Genomic DNA, 20,759 nt, shown 5'->3' on the forward strand with positions numbered 1-20,759 from the left:
AACCATAATTTCATTCCTCAGGAGGTTTACTATAATAACTTCTCTTTCATTAGCAAATATGAACCATGCAGGACCTGATAGGTTAATCTCATATTAGAGTGGTCATCTGTTTGCTAACATGAACAATGACTTTGAGCTTAGTAGAATTCAACACCCCTGCTCATTAATAATAGTAAAATCTGGATGTCATATGCATTATGAAATAAGACCATAGTAGAATTAACAAGAGAAGATTGCTAGTGCATTTGTGAATACTGGGTATAACTATTTTGAGAAGTTTACATTTTAAAAAAATTTGGCTGTATCTGTTATTTTTCTGGCTCATTATTCCAAAAACATCAGTTGACAAATATTGCTAAGTTTTATAAATGTGATCCATCATCTTAATACATGGAAAGCTTTTTTCAAACATAAAGAAACTGGTTAACTTCTTTCTTTTGAGTCCTTTAATGTCATCACTACCTGTAAATTAAACTTTTTTTTTTTTTAAATTTTCACCTGAGTGTATTTTCCATTGAGTTTTAGAGAGAGGGAAAGACAGGGGAATATTGATGTGAGAGAAACACATCAACTAGTTGCCTCCTGCATGGCCCCAACCAGGGTCCTGGGAAGAGCCTCCAGCCAAGACATGCCCTTGACTGGAATCCCCTAGGTCTGTAGGTCGAAAGCTCTATCCACTCAGCCAAACTGGCTAAGGTTTATTTTTTTTCCATTACAGTTTACATTCAATATACGTTTTAGAATACCTTTCAGTATATTAAGCATTTCATTGCTTGTGGTACTTGACTCTTTGCCTTTATGAGCTTTACAAACTTAAACATTATAAATGTAGGATATTTTGGAAAATAAAATGGAACAGATTTTTTTTTATTATACTGCATTATGCAGCCATGTGGAGGTGGTCTCATGACTAGTGTCTCTGTTCTAAGAAGTACTTTACAGCTTTATTCATGTAAAGTATAAAATACTGCATTTTTGTAAATCTAAGAGTTGGTTCTAGAACTAGGTGGTCAGTTGTATATACTTTTTCATTTTGAAAAGCTCACTTACAGTTTGGGGGCTATCTTATTAGGTGAGGAGGGGGAGCCCACCATACTAGTTGTCTCAGGCTTTTTCCTGTTTTAAAATACTTGTACATCATAACTTAGTTTACATTTATTGACTTACTAGCGGCCCAGTGCATGAAATTCATGCACAGGTAGGTTCCTTAGTGGCTGCCAGCTGCAGGCTGGGGCCTCCCTTCCCCTGGGTGCTTGTGCTGCTGCTGCTGGCCAGCCTCCGTTCCCCTGGCTGTGGGTCCCATCGCCAAAGCCTGCCATGTTCCTTGTCACCCCTTGGTGGTCAGCACACATGTAACTTGTGGTTGGCCAGACTCCAGCTCATAGGTACAATTTGCATATTAGCCTTTTATTATATAGGATGGATTTTTCAACAGGCTGTTTGAGGAAAGGGTCTTGTATAACTTGGAAAAGCCCAGCTGAGTCTATTATGTCTGAATGTTAGATGGTGGTGATTACAGTATTTCATAGGGTTTTGATGGAATTTAAATGAGAGAGCAAACAGCACATAAAAGTTCAATAGAGCCCTGGCTGGTTTGCTCAGTGGTTAGAGTGTCAGCCCGTGAATCAAAGGGTCAAAGGTTCAATCTCTATCCTGGTTGGTGTGCATGAGGGAGGAAACCAATCCATGTGTCTATCTGATATCAATGTTTATCTTTTTCTATTTATCTTTCTCCCTTATACTCCTCTAAAAATCAATGGAAAAACATATCCATGGGTGAGGGTTAATAAAAAGTTAAAAAAAAAAAAACACACCCCAACAATATTAATTAGTATAAATTAACTTAGAGGCCCAGTGCACGATATTCGGGCATGGGGAGTTGTGTCTCTTAAGCCCAGCCTGCAGCCTCTCCAATCTGAGACACCTTGGGGTGTCTGATCCTAACAGGCAGTTGGACACCCCCTTCACAATCCAAGACTGGTGGCTCCTAACAGGCAGTGGGACACCCCCTTCACAATCCAAGACTGGTGGCTCCCAACTGCTCACTTGCTTGTCTTCCTGATTTCCCCTAACCGCTTCTGCCTGCCAGCCTGATCACCCTCTAATCACTCCCCTACCAGGCTGATTGATGCCTAACTGCTCCCCTGCCAGCCTGTTTGCTCCTAATTGCATCCCCTGCAGGCCTGATCCCCCCACCCCCTCAAATGCTCTCCCCTTCAGGGCTGGGTCCCCCACAACTGCCCTTCCCTTCAGGCTTGATTGCCCCTAACTTCTCTCCTCTGCCAGCTGGGTCAACTCTAATTACTCTTTCCTGCAGACTTGATCGCCCCCAACTGCCCTCCCTTGCAGGCCTGGTCCCTCGCAACTGCCTTCCCCTGCTGGCCATCTTGTGGTGGCCATTTTGTGTCCACATGGGGGCAGCCATCTTTGACTACATGTGAGCAGCACTCTTGTGTGTTGGAGTGACAGTCCATTTGCATATTACTCTTTTATTAGATAGGATATTTGACAAAGGAGGCAAGAGCATACAATGGAGTAAAGACAGTCTCCAATATATGGTGCTGGGAAAATTGGACAGGTACATGCAAAAAAAATGAAACTAGACTACCAACTTACACCCAAGAATAAACTAAAAAATACTTACATGTAAGTTGTGAAACTATAAAAATCCTAGAGGAAACATAATAGCAAAATTTCAAACTTCTCTTGAAACAGTATTTTTGCTAATATATCTCCTAAGGCAAAGGAAACAGGAGAAAATAAACAAATTGGACTACATCACAATAAGCTGCTGCATCAACAAAATGAAAATGAGCCCACTATATGGGAAAACATATTTGCCAATGATACGTCTGATAAGGGGTTAATATCCAAAGTATAGAAGGAACTCATTCCACTTAACAAAAGGAAGACAAACCAATTAAAAAATGGGCAAAGGATCTAAATACACACTTCTCCAAAGTGCACATACAGAAGACCAATAGACACAAAAAAATGCTCAGTCATTAATCATCCAAGAGATGCAAATTAAATATGCAAAATAACAATGAGGTATCACCTCACATCTGCCAGAATGGCTGTCATCAAAAAATCAACAAATGACAAGTGTTGACGAATATGTAGAGAAAAGGGAACCCTAGTACACTGCTGGTGGGAATGCAGACTGGTGCAGCCATTATGGAAAACTATGAAGTATCCTCAAAAATTAAATATGGAACTGCCATTTGACCTAATGATCCTACTTCTAGGAATGTGCCCTAAGAAACCTGAAATACCAATCAGAAAGAAAGTCTGCACCCCTATATTAAAAGCAGCACAATTTACAATAGCCAAGATCTGGAAATAGCTCAAGTGCCCATCAGTAGATGAGTGGATAAAAAAAGCTGTGTTACATTTATACCATGGAATACTATGCAGCAGTAAAAAGAAAGGATCTCTTATCCTTTGAGATAGCATGGAGGGACCTGGAGAGTATTCATGCTAAATGAGATATTCAGTCAGAGAAAGACAGGTATCACATGATCTCACTCAAATGTAGAATCTAATGAACAAAATAAACTTATGAACCAATTGGATCCAGAGACAAGGAAACATGGAACAGATTGGAATCTCAGAGAAGGTGGGGGAAAGTGGGTGGGTGGGGACACAAATAGTGTGGTGAAGGCCTGGGGTTGGGGACAGAAGCGGCTAGAAGGGGAGAAAAAGGCAGGAATGTAATACTTTCAGCAAGGAAGATAAACAAACAAACAAAAACATTAGTTGGCGTTAGCATCACCCCCACATCCAGCATTGTATCGATTTGTGAGAGCTTGGTATCCCTTGTTCTGGTCATAATAGATACTCAGTATATGCTGGTAAAATTTAGTTGATACTCAATACATGTTAGGGTATGAAAACTGTCATTTGTTGAATATTTGATAGGTGCCAGAAGTTATTTGTCACTAAACAGAGGTTTTTTTTGTGTTTTTTTCCTTTTTCTTTTTTCTTTTTCCCCCCAATTTAATCTGTTCAATAATCCTGTCAGGTGATTGGCACGTAATTTCCATAATTTCAATGAAATAATTGCATCTTACAACTTGTTAGTGACAAACTATGATTTAAAGTGAGGAGTCAGCTCAGTTTTAGCCTTATTTGCTACTACATGCTTGCTACCTCTTCCATCTCTAGGGTGGCATATGAACTTGATTCACTTAGCATTGCCTGGCTTCATCTCAAAATTGAATATTTTTTCCTTATCCACAAACTTTGCTTTAAAATAGGAAAATGAACAAAAGTTAATCTCTTTTATGTCTGAAGTACAATTCCTGTTCCCTTCTAAACCTAATTGAAATGATTTCTGCTCCCCTCCACCCCTACTTCCTTTCTGTGACAAAGGTTGGAGGTCATCTTAAACCTTTCTTCCTAATCCTGTTAGATATTGTATCCATTATCTGTGCATTTAATCCCTCCTCTAGTTTTATTGCTCAGTTATCATAATGGCATGCTTCCTTGTAGTAATGATGCTGGTCTCTCTGCCAGTAATGTCTTTCCCTCTCTAGTTCTTCTATATACTACCATAGAATAGTCTTCCCATGTGATACTCCATATGTCACTTCTGTCAGAAAGCCTTGATTGCCCTTTACCTTTTAGGGACAGAAAATTGCTTTCTTCAACACTTGTTGTTATTAAAGGTTGGGTCCAATACCTTTTCTTGACTCTTATAGGTGTTAATATTTTCTGGCAGTGGCTTTATTATTTTTTTATTAGAATTTGTTGGGGTGATATTGGCTAATAAAATTACATAGGTTTCAGAGGTACAACTCTATAATGCATCATCTGTATATTGTATTGTATTCACCACCCCAAGTCAAGATTCTCTCTATTACCATTTAACCCCCCTTTTACCTTCATCTACCCCCTTCCTCCCGGTAGTGATTTTTAAAATGAGTTTTGCTGGATATGAATTATTATTATTTTTTAAAATATATTTATTGAGTTTTTACAGAGAGGAAGGGAAAGGGATAGAGGGTTAGAAACATAAATGAGAGAGAAACATCGATCAGCTGCCTCTTGCACACCCCCTACCGGGGATGTGCCCACAACCAAGGTACATGCCCTTGACCAGAATTGAACCTGGGACAGTCCGCAGGCTGTTGCTCTATCCACTGAACCAATTAATTATTTTTTAAGTAAATATATTTATCGATTTCAGAGAGGGAGGAAGAAAGGTGGAAACATCAATGAAGAGAATCATCAAACAGCTGCCTTCTGTATATCCCCATACTGGGGATTGAGCCCGAAACCCGGGCAAGTGCCCTGATTGGGAATTGAACCGTGACCTCCTGGTTTATAAGATATGCTCAACCATTGAGCAACACCAGCCAGACTAATTCTTTACTAGAGGCCCCATGGTGCAAGAGTAGGCCTTCCTTCACCAGCTGTCGGCACTAGCTTCCCTTATATAGATTACTTTGTGTGTAGGATTCACGTGACTTCAAATTCTTTGATTTTTTTTTGTATTTTGCAGGTTCTTTAAAGCAGGGGTACTTTCATATTACAGTAACATTTAAGTTTAGCAGGTAAAATAAGTTTAAGCATAGTTGGGGAACAGTATATATCTCTTCTAGTGATGTCATAGGTAGATTAGTGGTGTGGAAATGGAATTGTGTTTTGACCTTAGAATTCTAACATAGGGCAAAACTGGCGTCCTTGTAATTGCCTTTCTGAGATGTAAAGGCCTGTATATAGTTGGAGGATTTTATCTGAAGTACTTTATTTTGTTATCAAATATAATTTGAGGATTTTTTTATTTAATAAATCTTTATTAAATCAGATTACTACAGTTGTTTCTCCCCCCACTTCACCCCCCCCAATAGTTCTCCTCCACCCAGTTCCCACCCCACACTGTCCTTACCTCTCCTCACTGTCCTCATCCATAGATGTACAATTTTTGTGCGGTCTCTTCCTGCACCCCCCACACTCCTTCCACCCTGAGAATTATCAGTCCATTCCATTTCTATACCCCTGATTCTATTATATTCACCAGTTTATTCTGTTCCTCAAATTTTAATTCACTTGATTTTTAGATTTTCTTGTTATGTATTTATTGTTCATAATTTTTATCTTCTCCTTCTTCCTCTTTTTAAAGAATATCTTTCAGCATTTCATATAATACTGGTTTGGTGGTGATGAACTCCTTTAGCTTTTTCATATCTGTGAAGCTCTTTTTGTTATTTTTTCCGTTTTTGGGAGGTGGGGGTGGAAATTTTTTTTTTTTTTTTTTAGTTTTTTTGTTTTTAAGTATGAGATCATGGAGAGACACCTTTAAATATATTTTATTGATTTTTTTTTTTTTTTTTTTTACAGAGAGGAAGGGATAGGGAGAGGGAGTTAGAAACATTGATGAGTGAGAAACATCTATCAGTTGCCTGCTACACAGGCCCCACTGGGGATGTGCCCACAACCAAGGTATATGCCCTTGACCGGAATCAAACCCAGGACCATTCAGCCCACAGACTGATGCTCTATCCACTGAGACACACTGGTTAGGTCTGTGAGCTCTTTATCTGACCTTCAATTCTGAATGATAACTTTGTTGGGTAGAATAATCTTGGTTGTAGGTTCTTGCTATTCATCACTTTGAATATTTTTGCCACTCCAGTCTGGCATGCATAGTTTCTGTTGAGAAATCAGCTGACAATCGTATGGGTGCTCCCTTGTAGGTAATTAACTGTTTTTCTCTTGCTGCTTTTTAATATGCTCTGTCTTTTGCTCTTGGCATTTTAATTATGATGTGTCTTGATGTGGTCCTATTTGGATTCCTTTTGGTTGGGGTTCTGTGCACTTCCTGGGCTTGTAAGTCTATTTCTTTTACCAGGTGGGGGAAGTTCTCAGTCATTATTTCTTCAAATAGGTTTTCAGTATCTTGCGCTCTCTCTTCTTCTGGCACCTCCCATAATTCTGATGTTGGTACATTTGAAGTTGTCCCAGAGGCTTCTTACACTATCTTTAAATTTTTGGATTCTTTTTCTTTTTGCTTTTCCAGTTGAGTGTTTTTTGCTTCTTTGTATTCAAATCTTTGACTTGATTGTTACATTCCTCTAGTCTGCTATTGGGTCTCTGTATAATATTTTTTTTATTTCAGACAGTGTATGTTTAATTTCTAGTTGGTCCTTTTTCATATCCTCGAGGGTCTTGTTAAATTTATTGGCCTTTTCTAGGAAATTCTTGTAAAACCTTATAATCGTGGTTTTGAATTCTATATCCAGTAGTTTGCTTTCCTCCATTTCTTTCATTTGTGATCGGTTTCTTTGTCTCTGCATTTTGGCTGCTTCCATTTGGGTAGCTTTGTGTGCTAGGTGTCCTATGGCCCAGTGGCTCGGCCACCCCAGTTCCCTGTGTTGGACACTCTTGGTGTACCCCTTTGTAGTCTGTGTGTACAGCCTTGTTGTAGTTAAGTCTTGATTATTGCTGGTATCACTGGGAGGAATTAACCTACAGGCTAGTTGGCTGTGAGGATCAGCTGTGTCTATGCCAGGAGAACTTCTGTGCTGGAGACAGCCTTATGAGAGAAGACTTGAAAAATTGCAAAAGCCTCTGTGCTCAGCTTGGATGGGGCGGAGTCTCAGGGCTGAGCAGATAGCCTTGGCTTCCCGTCAGCCCTGCCCTATGAGGCCCCTGGGTCTCATTGTCCCTTGGTAATCGCTGCAAGCACCTCTGAGAGAAAGCTGCCCTCGAGTTTCACCTACTTCCAGACAGTCCAGTTTCTCTCTCCAAATGAATCCGGATTACGAGATTCTCGCCCGGAACTAGAGTTCATTTCAGTAGGGAGCTTCCAGTTCCCTCCAGCTAGAGAAAGCCAGCAGCACACTCAGCATTCAGTCCTTTCTGTGGCACACTTGCATGCACGCCTCCAGACCTCTGCTTTTTTCGGTTCCCCTGAGTTTCTACCTGATAGTCCAGATTCCCCCCATATGAGCCTGGGTCCACAGGGTCGCACCCAGAACTGGGGTTCAGTGCAATTGGAACTGGGGTTCAATTGCAGTCAGGATCTTCCTTCTCCCTCCCGCCACAGAAAGCCACCCTTCCTCTCTGCGCAGGTGTCTCCGTACCTCAGCCCTTTGCAGCTCCTTTGATTCTTCGTGAGCTTTTCTCTTTCCTTCTAGTTGTAGAATTCCCACTCAGTCAGCTTTCCTGTGGTTCAAAATGATGTCTATTCTGTCTTTTAGTTGTAGTTTTGAAATTGTTATGTGAGGCAGCAGTTTAGGTGCTTACCTATGCCACCATCTTGGTTTCCTTTTTCTGTTTGAGAATCTAGATCACATGTGTCAAACACAAGGCCCGCGGGCCAAATCCGTCCCGCCAGGCCTTGCAATGTGGCCCGCACTGCGCTGTCATCACTGCACTCTGCTGCGTTTCCATCACAATGACAGTTTATGACTGTTCAGTAAACCATTCGGCCCGCGATTTAGGCTGGATTTTAGATTTTGGCCCCTTCTCTGATTGAGTTCGACACCGCTAATCTAGATGATAATGTGATTATAGATTATTAAAAAGGGCTAATCATAGCCTTAGGCTAGAGGAATTTACTAAGGGAATTTAGAGAAGTAATGTATATTTGTTGAGCAAAATTTTACAAATTTGATCTTTCCTGGGCAATAGATTGCTTTTATAATATCTGTGAAGGAAAAGTTTATGGAGCAAAGTAAGAGAATAAGTATTCTTTTTCTTAAAAAAATATATATATTTTATTGATTTTGTACAAAGAAGGAAGAGAGATAGAGTTAGAAACATCGATGAGAGAGAGTCATCATCGATCAGCTGCCTCCTGCACACCCCCTACTGGGGATATGCCCACAACCAAGGTACATGCCCTTGACCGGAATCGAACCCGGGACCCTTCAGTCCCCAAGCCGACGCTCTATCCATTGAGCCAAACTGGTCTCGGCAAGAATAATTATTCTTTTATGAATATATATCAGTTACTTTTTTTTTTTTTTTAAGTAGGTTAAACAGAGACTTCTGATTGGAATACCCGAGTTAGTCATTAATCTGAATTATTGAGATTTTTGTTGTGTTTTGAACTTTTATTTAAAAAAAAAATGTAAGTAAAATGGATACATAGATCTTAATTTTTAATAGAACTTATTTCTATTAAACAGCACCTGTGGAACCTTCTCAAGAGGAACAGTTGTTGTGTGAAGGTAATTTTCTATGATGTGACTCTTGTACTATTTAATTTGAGAAAACAAGTTGTGTAATGGTGTGTAAAGCTAGATATTGTTTTATAAATATATATTATATCTCAATTTCTTGTCTAGGTTCAAATTCAGCTGTTAGCATGGAACTTTCAGAACCTGTTGGTAAGAAAATTTCTGACCATATTAATACAGTAATAAGAAACTCTTTCACTCTCAAGATTTAAGGTGCAAATGTAAGTGTTATGATTATTATAATGTCTACATTTAAAACTGACATTGAGTCTTTGCTATGAAGATTTGGACATTAATACTGCTGTGATAAATTTAGTGTTGCAAATATTAAAAAATTGAATGGAGGAATGTTAAAGTCAGTTTAAATAGTTGTATCTCTTCTATTTAGTTGGTGAAAATTTTTCTTCCCTTTTGTAACTTTATTACTCTTAAGGGTTTCATATTCCCAAGGTGATTAATAAACTTGAAGCTAAAGTTATTACTTGCAGAGGAAAAAGATCTTCTAAATTCTTCCACACTTTTCCTATGTTCTGATTTAAAATTTTCCTTTCTTCTGTCAGGACATCTTAACATTGGAATAACAGAGCTGTTGAGAAAGTTAGATCTCCTGCTTACATGTTGTTTGTCCTAATGAAAATAAAACTTTGGTAAAATAGCAATTCTCATAATATCTTGAGTCAAGCTGTGATGTCAGGAGTGTGGCCAGCTTGAAAGCTATTATCCCTTTCTGTTGTGAAAGAGATTTTCTTGCTTACGTGTCACTAGACATTAGGAAATGGAGCTAAATATGCAAAGTTCCATTTATTGAAAGCATCTATGTTTTAAAGTACCTGTATATGTTACAGATCTTCTGTAGAATACTGAATTGAAATGGCTTCTTTCAGTAGAAAATGGAGAGACAGAAATGTCCCCAGAAGAATCATGGGAGCACAAAGAAGAAATAAGTGAAGCAGAGCCAGGGGGTGGAGATGGAAAGCCCTCAGAAGAAAATGCCCAAGAAATGATGGAGGAGGAAGAGGAAATACCAAAACCTAAGTCTGTGGTTGCACCACCAGGTGCTCCTAAAAAAGAACATGTAAATGTGGTATTCATTGGGCATGTAGGTAAGTTACTCATAGCTATGATTGAGTAGATAAAACAATATCTTTTTTTAAAATTACTATTTTTAAAAAAATATTTTACTGATTTCAGAGAGGAAGGGAGAGGTAAAGAGAAATAGCAACATCAATGATGTGGGTGAATCACTGATTGGCTGCCTCTTGCACGTCCCTTACTGGGGATCAAGCCCCAACAGGCATGTGACTTTGGCCGGAATCAAACCTGGGACCTTTCAGTCCGAAGGCTGACACTATCCTTGAGATAAACCAGCTAGGGCAAACAACATTTTTAAAATAACTTGTAGATGTTTTGTGAAACTGAACCGTGATTTGCTAGATTTAGCTGGCAGAAAGTTGTCAACAAACACTTTGTTCTCAAAGGGTGGACAGATGAACAATTTTGTAATGGCATGGAAGCTGGAAGAAAAGAAGCCAGTATGTTTTTATATAATGCGTAAATTAGCCTTTGATGATAGCTGAGCATGTTATATCTTACTATCCTAGGGAATGTGCCTTTTCTATGTGTGAACTTAATTTTATTGTATTAACTTTACTGTATAGTTTAATGTTGTGGAATATGAGAATTAGTAATAGGTTGCTGATTTAGCAACCCCAAAACCCCACCCATTTGATTTACTTAGATATTTAACCTATCTATCCTCAACATTCTGAGAAGAAAATAATACAACTATGTGTCCTTTTTTTCCTTCCATTTATCCCCGCCTTCCCCTGAATATGATGATACACCCTTCTACTTTTTTAGTAACAAGAACTCCTTTGAAATTTGTATAGAAATACCATTGTCTACTAAAAGTGAAAGGCAGACTACTTAAATGTAGTCACAGCTCTTGGTTATTTTTGCTGTCCTCTAAAGCTCCCTTGGGGTTTTTTGTTTTTTTCTTAAAGTAGGGTTTTGTTTTTGTTTTTGTTTTTTTAAATACATATTTTTATTGATTTCAGAAGTGAAGGGAGAGACAGAAACATCAATGATGAGAATCGATTGGCTACCTCCTGTACGCCCCCTACTGGGGATTGAGTCTACAACCTGGGCATGTGTTCTGACCAGGCATGTGACCTCCAGTTTCATAGGTAGATGCTCAAACACTGAGCCGTGCTGGCAGGGCTCCCCTTAGGTAATTTATATTCATTTGCTGCCTGGCTCTTAGTTGAAGGTCAGGGAGTAAGCTGTTTAAAAATTGTTTCTTTTGTTCTTTATCAGTAAAGTAGTTGTAAATCATTATCAAGCTGTTAGGGGGACTTAGTAGCTCCTTTTTCCAAGAGAAGAGGTAACTAACCAATAGTTTTCTACAGTTTCTGTTGCTTTTGCACAATTTAATTATATAGTATATGTTAAACCATATCTTCATAGTTCTGTTATGTGTATATACTGGTTGGCTTTTTAAAATATTTTTTTATACCTATGCTTTGCGTATTGTTGATGTTATTACTTTTAGATGCTGGCAAGTCAACCATTGGAGGACAAATAATGTAAGTATATTTTTTCTTATAGAGTTAACTCAATTGAGTGAACTTTGGGAATTGTCAACATTCATAAAATACAAAGGAGATAAAACAGATCACCCCAAGTTAAGAAAAATTAATAATAAAATGACATTATCTGTAGAGAAGGCTGTAGTAATTTCTGCAATGTGATCATTAGTATTTTCTGATGGATTATAAACCATCACTAAAATTCTCTCATTATCACTGTCAGACTCTCATGTAACATGAATTAAATATATTTCTGAAAATTGCCTTTTACATTTTTTATAAAAACTAATAAAGAACCAACTCTCACTTATAGGAAATTTTACTTTTCTTAAAAATAATAAAAACCTGGTCTTGAACCTGGTTCATGAAGAGAATTGGCTTTTCCTTATCATCAACTCCTTAAATTTAATTAAATATAAGTTAGTCTGGCTAACATGCTAAGATAATTTTTTATCATAGTATATAAGCTATTAAGGTATGAAGACACTATGGTTGGCCTCCAGGAACATATTCTAGTATTGAAAAATCTTTTAAATTCACAGGTCCTAAATATTTAATTCCTCTTAGATTAGATCCATTTTTTAAAGCTGTCATCAGAGGATCTAGACGTATATCATTGTCTTGCCTTGTTAAGTAATCTTAATTGTTGATAATCTTGCCAATTCTCACTTTTGAAGCTTCCCCAACAGACTCTAAAACAAGTGTCCTCTTCTAAGGCTCTACGGATAGATGTGTTTGGCCCATTTTATTATGTGTTTTAGAAGAATGTATGTTTTTTGCTTATGGGCTATACATTTCATTGGTAATTCATTGGGATTCTATAATCAAATGGTTAGAAACATGCACTATAGATGACTGCTCAGAGAATCCCATAGAGATGAAAGCCAGAACTGGAATTCCTAAGGAATTATTTTAAAATAACCTCACTTTGAGAAATAATATATTTAAAATATTAAATATTGAAGTGTATTAGTAAGATTTAATTGCCTAGCCAACACTGTTGTAATCATTTTTATATAGCATTTTCATTTGCTTTTTTTAAAAAATTAATATATTTTATTGATTTTTTTACAGAGAGGAAGGGAGAGGGATAGAGAACTAGAAACACTGACCAGTTGCCTCCTACACACCCCCCACTGGGGATGTTCCTGCAACCAAATTGAACATGGTACCCTTGACCAGAATCGAACATGGTACCCTTCAGTCTGCAGACCTACACTCTATCCACTGAGGCAAACTGGTTTGGGCTACATTTGCTTTTTAAAAGAATCTTTTATTGCTTTGGCCAGTGTGGCTCAGTTGTTTGGGTGTCATCCCATGCAGCAAAGAGATTGCTGGTTTGATTCCTGGTCAGGGCACATGCCTGGGTTGTGGGCTGGATTCCTAGTAGGGTGCATACAAGAGGCAATTGACGTTGAGCTCTCACAAAGATGTTTCTCTCTTCTCCCTCTCTCTCTAAAAAGTAAACTATTATAAAATAAATAAATAAACTTTTATTCTGAATTAATTTCAGAGTTTAAAGAAAGATTGTAAAAACAATACACAGTTCCCATACACCTTTCACTTAGCCTGCCCTAATGGAAACATCTTATATAACTGTAGTATATCATCATTAAAACTAGAAAGCTAATATTGCTATAATACTATTAAACTACAAATCTATTTGAATTTCACCGGTTTTTGCAGTAATGTTTTTCTGTTCTAGAATTCTATTTTGTGTTTAATTATTTTGTCTCTTTTGTCCTCTTGAACTTGCAACATTTTCTCAGTCTTGTCTTTCACCAACTTCATGATTTTTAAAAATATATATTTTATTGACTTTTTACAGGGAAGAAGAGAGAGGGATAGAGAGTTTGAAACATCGATGAGAGAGAATCATCGATCAGCTGCCTCCTGCACACCCCCTACTGGGGAAGTGCCCGCAACTAAGGTACATACCCTTGACCGGAATCAAACCCGGGACCTTTCAGTCCGTAGGCATGCTCTATCCACTGAGCCAAACGGGTTTTGGCCCAACTTCATAATTTGAAGATTGCTATTCAGTTATTTTATAGGATACTAGAGGCCTGGTGCATGAAATTTGTGCACTTGATGGGGGGAAGGGGAGGAAGAGTTCCTCAGCCTGGCCTGCGTCATCTTGCAGACCAGGAGCCCTCGGGGAATGTCCGATGCAGGCCTAAGCCTTCAGTCAGACATCCTTAGTGCTGCCACAGAGGCCAGAGAGGCTCCTACTACTGATGCTGCGCTTGTCAGCCATGAGCCCTGCTTAGGGCTGCTGGCTGAGCGGCACTCCCTCTGTGGGAGTGTGCTGACCACCAGGGGGCAGCTCCTGCATTAAGCATCTGCCCCCTGATGGTCAGTGCGTGCCATAGTTATGGGCTGTTCTGCCGTGCAACTGATTTGCATATTAGCCTTTTATTATATAGGACTAAAGGCTTGATGGGCGAAAATTGTTCAAGAGTAGGCCTTCCTTCCCCCAGCTGCCAGCACCGGCTTCCTTCTGGCACCTAGAACCCGGGCTTCCCTTGCAGCCCCAGCTTTGTTGGGCAGGTTGTCCGGTCTAGTTAGCATATTACTCTTTTATTATACTAGAGGCCTGATGCACAAAATTTGTGCAAGAGTAGGCCTTCCTTCCCCCAGCTGCTGGCACCAGCTATTCTCTGGCACCCAGGATTTCCCTCACAGCCCCAGCTTCATATGGAAGGTCATCTGGAAGGATGTCTGGTCTAATTAGCATATAATGCTTTTATTATAGATATTCTTCACTTGGGGTTAACTGATGTTTTTTTACAATCACACTGAGGTTGGACATTTTGGGCAAGAATATCAAAGACATGTTGTGCTCTTAGGGCATTCTGTTAGGGTAAAAAAAAGATTAATATTCAGTATGTTTTATTTATTACTGGTGATGTTTGCTAAAAATTACTTAATTAAGGTGTTACCAGGATTTTCCACCATAAAGTTATGATTTTCCCTCTTTATTTTGTGGGAGATAATTTGAGACTATGCAAATAACTTTTCTACTGAAAGTTTCCTGATTCATGCATCCACCAGAGATACCTTTACTTCATTATATTTAGAGTTGAAATTCCTTTTTAAGTGATTTAAATTTTTCCTGATTTCATTGAGTATCTTGTGTTTCTTTAAATGTTTTCAGGTATTTGACTGGAATGGTTGACAAAAGGACACTTGAGAAATATGAAAGAGAAGCTAAAGAGAAAAACAGAGAAACTTGGTATACTTTTATGATACTATAAATTACTTGTAAGGAAATGCTGCCCACTTAATGTTTTTGTAGTCTACTGAAATGGTGTAACAAAGAAGTTTCTTTCCCCTCACACTACATAGTAGATCATTTCCCAATGACTTCAAAACTTGCACAGAGAAAGTTTGGAAGCATCCAATAATAAAAGGCTTCTTGAATATATTCTAATTGGGCCATTAACTAACCACTATAAAATTGCATTTAAAGTAACCAGGAATAGAATATGTTACAGTGGAATTTGGAGAGAAAGCAGGAAACAGCATAGTACTTAGGACATGATCATTAACTATGTAAATAAACAATTGAGAGAAAAATAATTGAAGGAATTATTTTTAATTTTTATTATTTTTTAAAATATATTTTATTTATTTTTTAAATCAATCTTTATTGTTCATATTATTACAAAGGTTCCTCATTTCTTCCCCCCTCCACCAGGTTCCCACCCCACCCTCTGCCACCCGCGCCCCCCGCCCCCCTTTGTCCTCATCCATAGGTGCACAGTTTATGTTCAGTCTCTTCTCGCATCCACCACTCCCCTTTCCTCCTGAGAATTGTCAGTCCACTCCCCTCCCGTATCTCTGATTCTATTATAATCAACAGTTAATATTGTTCATCAGGTTTTTTAATTTCCTTGTTTTTTTTTTTAATTAATAAACTTTTATATTTTTAAGAATAAATTTTAAAATCTAATAATTTTAAACCTTGTTTTTTCTGCCCTTGCAACTGAGAAGCAAACTTGTTTACATGTAAACTTGCTTTTAGGCTATCAAAAGGCATAACCATTCAAATGTAAATGAACACATTATTTTGTTGACTTTTTACAGAGAGGAAGGGAGGGATAGAAAGCTAGAAACATCTGATGAGAGAGAAACATCAATCAGCTGCCTCCTGCACACCCACCCACCGGGGATGTGCCCGCAACCAATGTACATCCCTTGACCAGAATCGAACCTGGGACCTTTCAGTCCGCAGGCTGACGCTCTACCCTATGAGCCAAACTGGTTTTGACGACTGAAGGAATTATTGACAATGATTCCATTGAATAGTGAGAGAAAAGGTCAACATTTTTCAGTTTTCTAACCTTATCTATTTTATATTTTAAAAGTTAAGCTTATCTGAATGGGGCATTGGTGTGTTTTTAGTTGTTATCTTGCTCTGTAAAGGGAAAAATCCTAATGAGTATATACTATGAAATACAGATAATGCCTACTATTATGGATGAATTGATCTTAAATAATTTTTACATGGCAAATAATATTGAAATAATTTTAGCAAGTAACTGTTGCTCCCAAGTGGCACGTTAACAGCCTTCATGTTAAAAAGACATCCTTAGACAGCCATTAATTGTATTACATTTTGTGACAGATTATTATAAAAATGAAATATAGAGGAACTTATTAATTTACTAGAGGCTCATGTGAGATTGAAATAGTGCAAAGAAGCACCCCACAGGGGGCCAGCCGCCACGTTGTGTCCACTGGGGTAGAGGCAGGTGCTCCTAGGTGTTGTGTGTCCGTTCTGTCCTGCCCCCAGCTCCAGCCTCCCTGTGGCTGCTGGGGCTAGGGGCGGCATGCAGTCCCCTCCCTCCCATCTGCCTGCACAGCTCCTCCTGAGCGGTGACACCCAGCTAATTAGCATATTCCCTGTTTATATATATAGACTAGAGGGCTGATGTATGGAATCCATGCAAGGGGCTTGGCCCTCACAGCAGCCTCAGCCCTCGCAGCCCTAGCTTGGTTTGGAAGGTCGTCCAAAAGGTTGTTTGGCTGTCCAGTCTAATTAGTATATTACGCTTTTATTATAGATGGTGATATTAGCATTGGTACTTAAAGTAGTCTTTCTGTATATGTTTCAGCTATTTTCATAAATAATGTTTGCTTCTAGAAGAAATGGTTGACTGAGGATATATGTGAAAGTTCCAAGTGTTTGAACCACATCAACATAAATTTTATTCTCTTAATTTTCAATTCTGTCTAGTTCTGTTATTGGTTTAAATATTGTATGCTGGACATAAAGCTAGATGTCATCAATTACACCTTTAATGGTAGAAGAATATCTTAGAAATTTTCATGTTCTTATCAGTATTATTCTTATTTTAAAATTATTTCAGGTACTTGTCTTGGGCCTTAGACACAAATCAAGAAGAACGAGACAAGGGTAAAACAGTAGAAGTGGGTCGTGCCTATTTTGAAACAGAAAAGAAGCATTTCACGATTCTAGATGCCCCTGGCCATAAGAGTTTTGTCCCAAATATGATTGGTGGTGCTTCTCAAGCTGATTTGGCTGTATTGGTAAGAAAGACGTTTCTAATTCACCTTCATATTTGTTAGCAACCCCACTTAAAATTTTTAAAAAATATATTTTTATTGATTTAAGAGAGGAAGGAAGAGGGGGAGAGAGATAGATATATCAATGATGAGAAAGAATCATTGATTGGCTGTCTCCTGCATGCGCCACACTGGGGAATAAAGCCCTCAACCCAGACATGTGCCCTGACACATCCACTGAACCATGCCGGTTGGGTCCCACTTAAATTTTTAAATATTTGAGTTTATCTGTAAAAGCTGGAATTTAGGTTGTGGTGAACAGTAATATACATGGTTACAATTTTTACTTTTTTTTGCTGATTTGTGCAAGAAGTCTATAATTTAATTTTCTTATGAAAATACTAGTGGCCTGGTGCATGAAATTCGTGCATGGTGGGGAGGGGTGTGCTTCAGCTTGGCCTGCACACACTCTAATCTGGGACCCCTTGAGGGATGTCTGACTGCCAATTTAAGCCTGATCCTTGGCAGTTGGCCATTCCTCTCGTAATCTGGGACTGCTTGCCCCTAACTGGTCACCTGCCTGCTTGCCCCTAAGCACTCTGCCTGTCAGCCTTCTCACATCCAACTGCTTCCCCCCTTGCCGGCCTAATCGCCCCCAACTGCCCTCCACTCCTGGCCTGATCGCTAGAAAGCTTCTGATAAAACTGAAAGGAAAGACTTTTTATTGCTAAAAGAGTATACCTGAGTGTGTAAGAATAAACTGTTTGACTTCTGGGAATAGGTAATCTCTGCCAGGAAAGGAGAGTTTGAAACTGGATTTGAAAAAGGAGGACAGACAAGAGAACATGCAATGTTGGCAAAAACAGCAGGTGTAAAACACTTAATTGTACTCATTAATAAGATGGATGATCCAACAGTGAATTGGAGCAATGAGAGGTAAGCTTACATACCTTATTGGTTTGTTATAGACATGTTAGTGAAATAAAGAATGTTTTTGTTATTATATGTTTTTCTCCTGTGGTTTTTCTAAACCTCATTTTTAAAAATGAAACTAGAGTTCAACTGGTTTATATTAAAATTGGATTATGTATAAATGTTATAGATATGAAGAATGTAAAGAGAAACTAGTGCCATTTTTGAAAAAAGTTGGCTTCAATCCCAAAAAGGATATTCACTTTATGCCCTGCTCAGGACTGACTGGAGCAAATCTTAAAGAGCAATCAGATTTCTGTCCTTGGTACATGTAAGTAATCTTTTTTTCCTTTAAGAGTTTATGTCTTAATTAGTAATTTAAGAAAATAATGAATGTAACTTTGGCTTTAAAAATACCAGGAACTTTGCCCATTTCTAATTGGGTTATCTTTTTCTGATTGAGTTGTAAAGAGTTCTTTGTGTATGGGTACAAGTCCCTTATCAAATATACGATGTGCAAATGTTTTCTCCCATTCTGTGGGAGATCTTTTCACCTTCTTGATGGTGTCCTTTGAAGCATAAAAGGTATTTATTTTTTATTAAATCTAGTTTATTTTTTCTTTTGCCGAGTATACATTTGGTGTCAGAAATAGGAAAACTGCCTAATCCAGTTAGGAAGTGTTAGAACCCTAATATTGACATTTAGGTGTGCATTTCACTTTTGCCTACTTTTTTTTTTTTAATATATTTTTTAATTAAATTATTGTTTTTGTACATGTACCCTTGCCCACCCCCCTCCCACTTTTGCCTACATTTTTAATAAGGTGAACTCTTGATTATTATATAGCTTTTAAGTTTTCAAATTGGAAAGTGTCTTTGAATTTTGTTATTTCCCCAAGATTGTTCAGTTATTCTGGGTTCTTTGAATTTCCATGTAAACATTAGGATCAGCTTGACATTTTCTGCAAAAAAGGCACCTGGGATTTCAACAGGAAATGAATTTGTAGATAGTTTGGAGAGCATTGCCATCTTGACAGTATTTTATGTGTCCTATAAAGTGTAGCTTTTTTCAGTTTTAAAGGGGAAATTATTTTATAGAATCTTCATTTCAAAGCTGGAAAAGTCCATAAAATTTAAGAAAAAGAGTGCAGTCATTTATTACAGCATGTGGACTATTTGCTATAAAATATTTTTCTAAATCTCATGTTTATGGGAAGGTTTTTCATATTAAATTCAGCTACTTTGTTATTTTTAATTTTCTCAGGAATAAAATGAAACAAATTAAAAAATAAATTGGATTAATGAGACGAGTACATGGGTGGAATGAAAACATAATCATTTTTTTGCATAAAGTTACAGACATGTAACAATATTTTGATATTTATATTGACTCTCTTTAATGGATATTGTTATGTTCTCAGTGGATTACCATTTATTCCATATCTGGATAATTTGCCAAACTTCAATAGATCAGTTGATGGACCAATCAGGCTGCCAATTGTGGATAAATACAAGGTACCCAAAATGTTCAAGAAATTGGGTTTTATGGGATATGAAATAATTGTTTTGTGTTTTGTTTTAAATTATGAAATCATTAACAATAACATAGTTTTTTTTTTTAATGGCTGCATATTATTTTGTGGTATAGACGATAATTTATTCAACCAGCTTAAGTTATTTCATCTGTTTCCCAATGAGCCAATAATCTTTTATGTTTTTAATTATTTTAAAAAATGTATTTTGCTGGGACCGGTTTGGCTCAGTGGATAGAGCGTCGGCCTGTGGACTGAAGGGTCCCGGGTTCGATTCTGGTCAAGGGCATGTACCTTGGATGTGGGCACATCCCCAGTGGGGGAGGGTGCAGGAGGCAGCTGGTCGATGTTTCTCTCTCATTGATGTTTCTAACTCTCTGTCCCTCTCAATTCCTCTCTGTGTAAAATCAATAAAATATATTTTTTTTAAAAAAAGTATTTTATTGATTTTTACACAGAGAGGAAGGGAGAGGGACAGAGAGTTAGAAATATCAATGAGAGAGAAACATCAATCAGCTGTCTCCTGCCCACCTCCCACTGGGGATGTGCCCGCAACCAAGGTACATGCCCTTGACCTGAATCGAACCTGGGACCTTTCAGTCCGCAGGCCGCTGCTCCATCTACTGAGCCAAACTGGTTAGGGCGAGCCAATCATCTTTTAGAGAGAAACTCATACAAGTGAAAGTGTTAGACTCAAAAGGATTTGCACATTAAAGTTTATGCATATTGACAAACAACCTTTCAGAATACTGTGCTAATTTATATTGTTACCAGGAGTATATGAGTGCTAGTTTTACCACCTCACCTAACTGGATGTTCTACTTAAAAAAAAAAAAAAAAGCATCATTATTTTTAACTGCAATATCAGTGTAATGTTTTGCCTCTCCTCAAATACTTTATTGTTAAATCCTCACCCGAGGACTTGTTTTTATTGATTTTAGAGAGAGGAATGGGTGGGGAGGAGGAGGGGGGCGGGAGAGAGAGAGAGAGAGAGAGAGAGAGAG

General features: G+C 38.0%; 2 protein-coding genes across 5 annotated transcripts in view; one reads left to right on the forward strand and one right to left on the reverse strand.

The window, feature by feature from the left end:
• The window catches only part of TNFRSF17 (TNF receptor superfamily member 17), a 112,337-nt gene that overhangs the window by 69,380 nt on the left and 22,198 nt on the right, over positions 1-20,759 (reverse strand). The gene's annotated exons all lie outside the window — the stretch shown is intronic.
• GSPT1 (G1 to S phase transition 1) overlaps positions 1-20,759 on the forward strand; it is a 46,886-nt gene that overhangs the window by 8,260 nt on the left and 17,867 nt on the right. For 3 of the 4 annotated variants that reach the window (XM_036411117.2, XM_036411113.2, XM_036411116.2), the window contains exons 2-10: positions 9,141-9,182; positions 9,300-9,341; positions 10,076-10,294; positions 11,743-11,776; positions 14,937-15,014; positions 17,155-17,335; positions 18,093-18,247; positions 18,414-18,554; positions 19,645-19,738. In XM_036411117.2, coding sequence (XP_036267010.1) covers positions 9,320-9,341; positions 10,076-10,294; positions 11,743-11,776; positions 14,937-15,014; positions 17,155-17,335; positions 18,093-18,247; positions 18,414-18,554; positions 19,645-19,738 — 924 coding nt within the window. In that variant the 5' untranslated portion in view covers positions 9,141-9,182; positions 9,300-9,319. The remainder of the gene's footprint in view (positions 1-9,140; positions 9,183-9,299; positions 9,342-10,075; positions 10,295-11,742; positions 11,777-14,936; positions 15,015-17,154; positions 17,336-18,092; positions 18,248-18,413; positions 18,555-19,644; positions 19,739-20,759) is intronic. The other variant, XM_036411114.2, reaches the window with a different exon arrangement.

Source organism: Pipistrellus kuhlii, unplaced genomic scaffold (genome assembly GCF_014108245.1).
Source record: "Pipistrellus kuhlii isolate mPipKuh1 unplaced genomic scaffold, mPipKuh1.p scaffold_m20_p_4, whole genome shotgun sequence".
Classification (NCBI taxonomy): Eukaryota; Metazoa; Chordata; class Mammalia; order Chiroptera; family Vespertilionidae; genus Pipistrellus; species Pipistrellus kuhlii.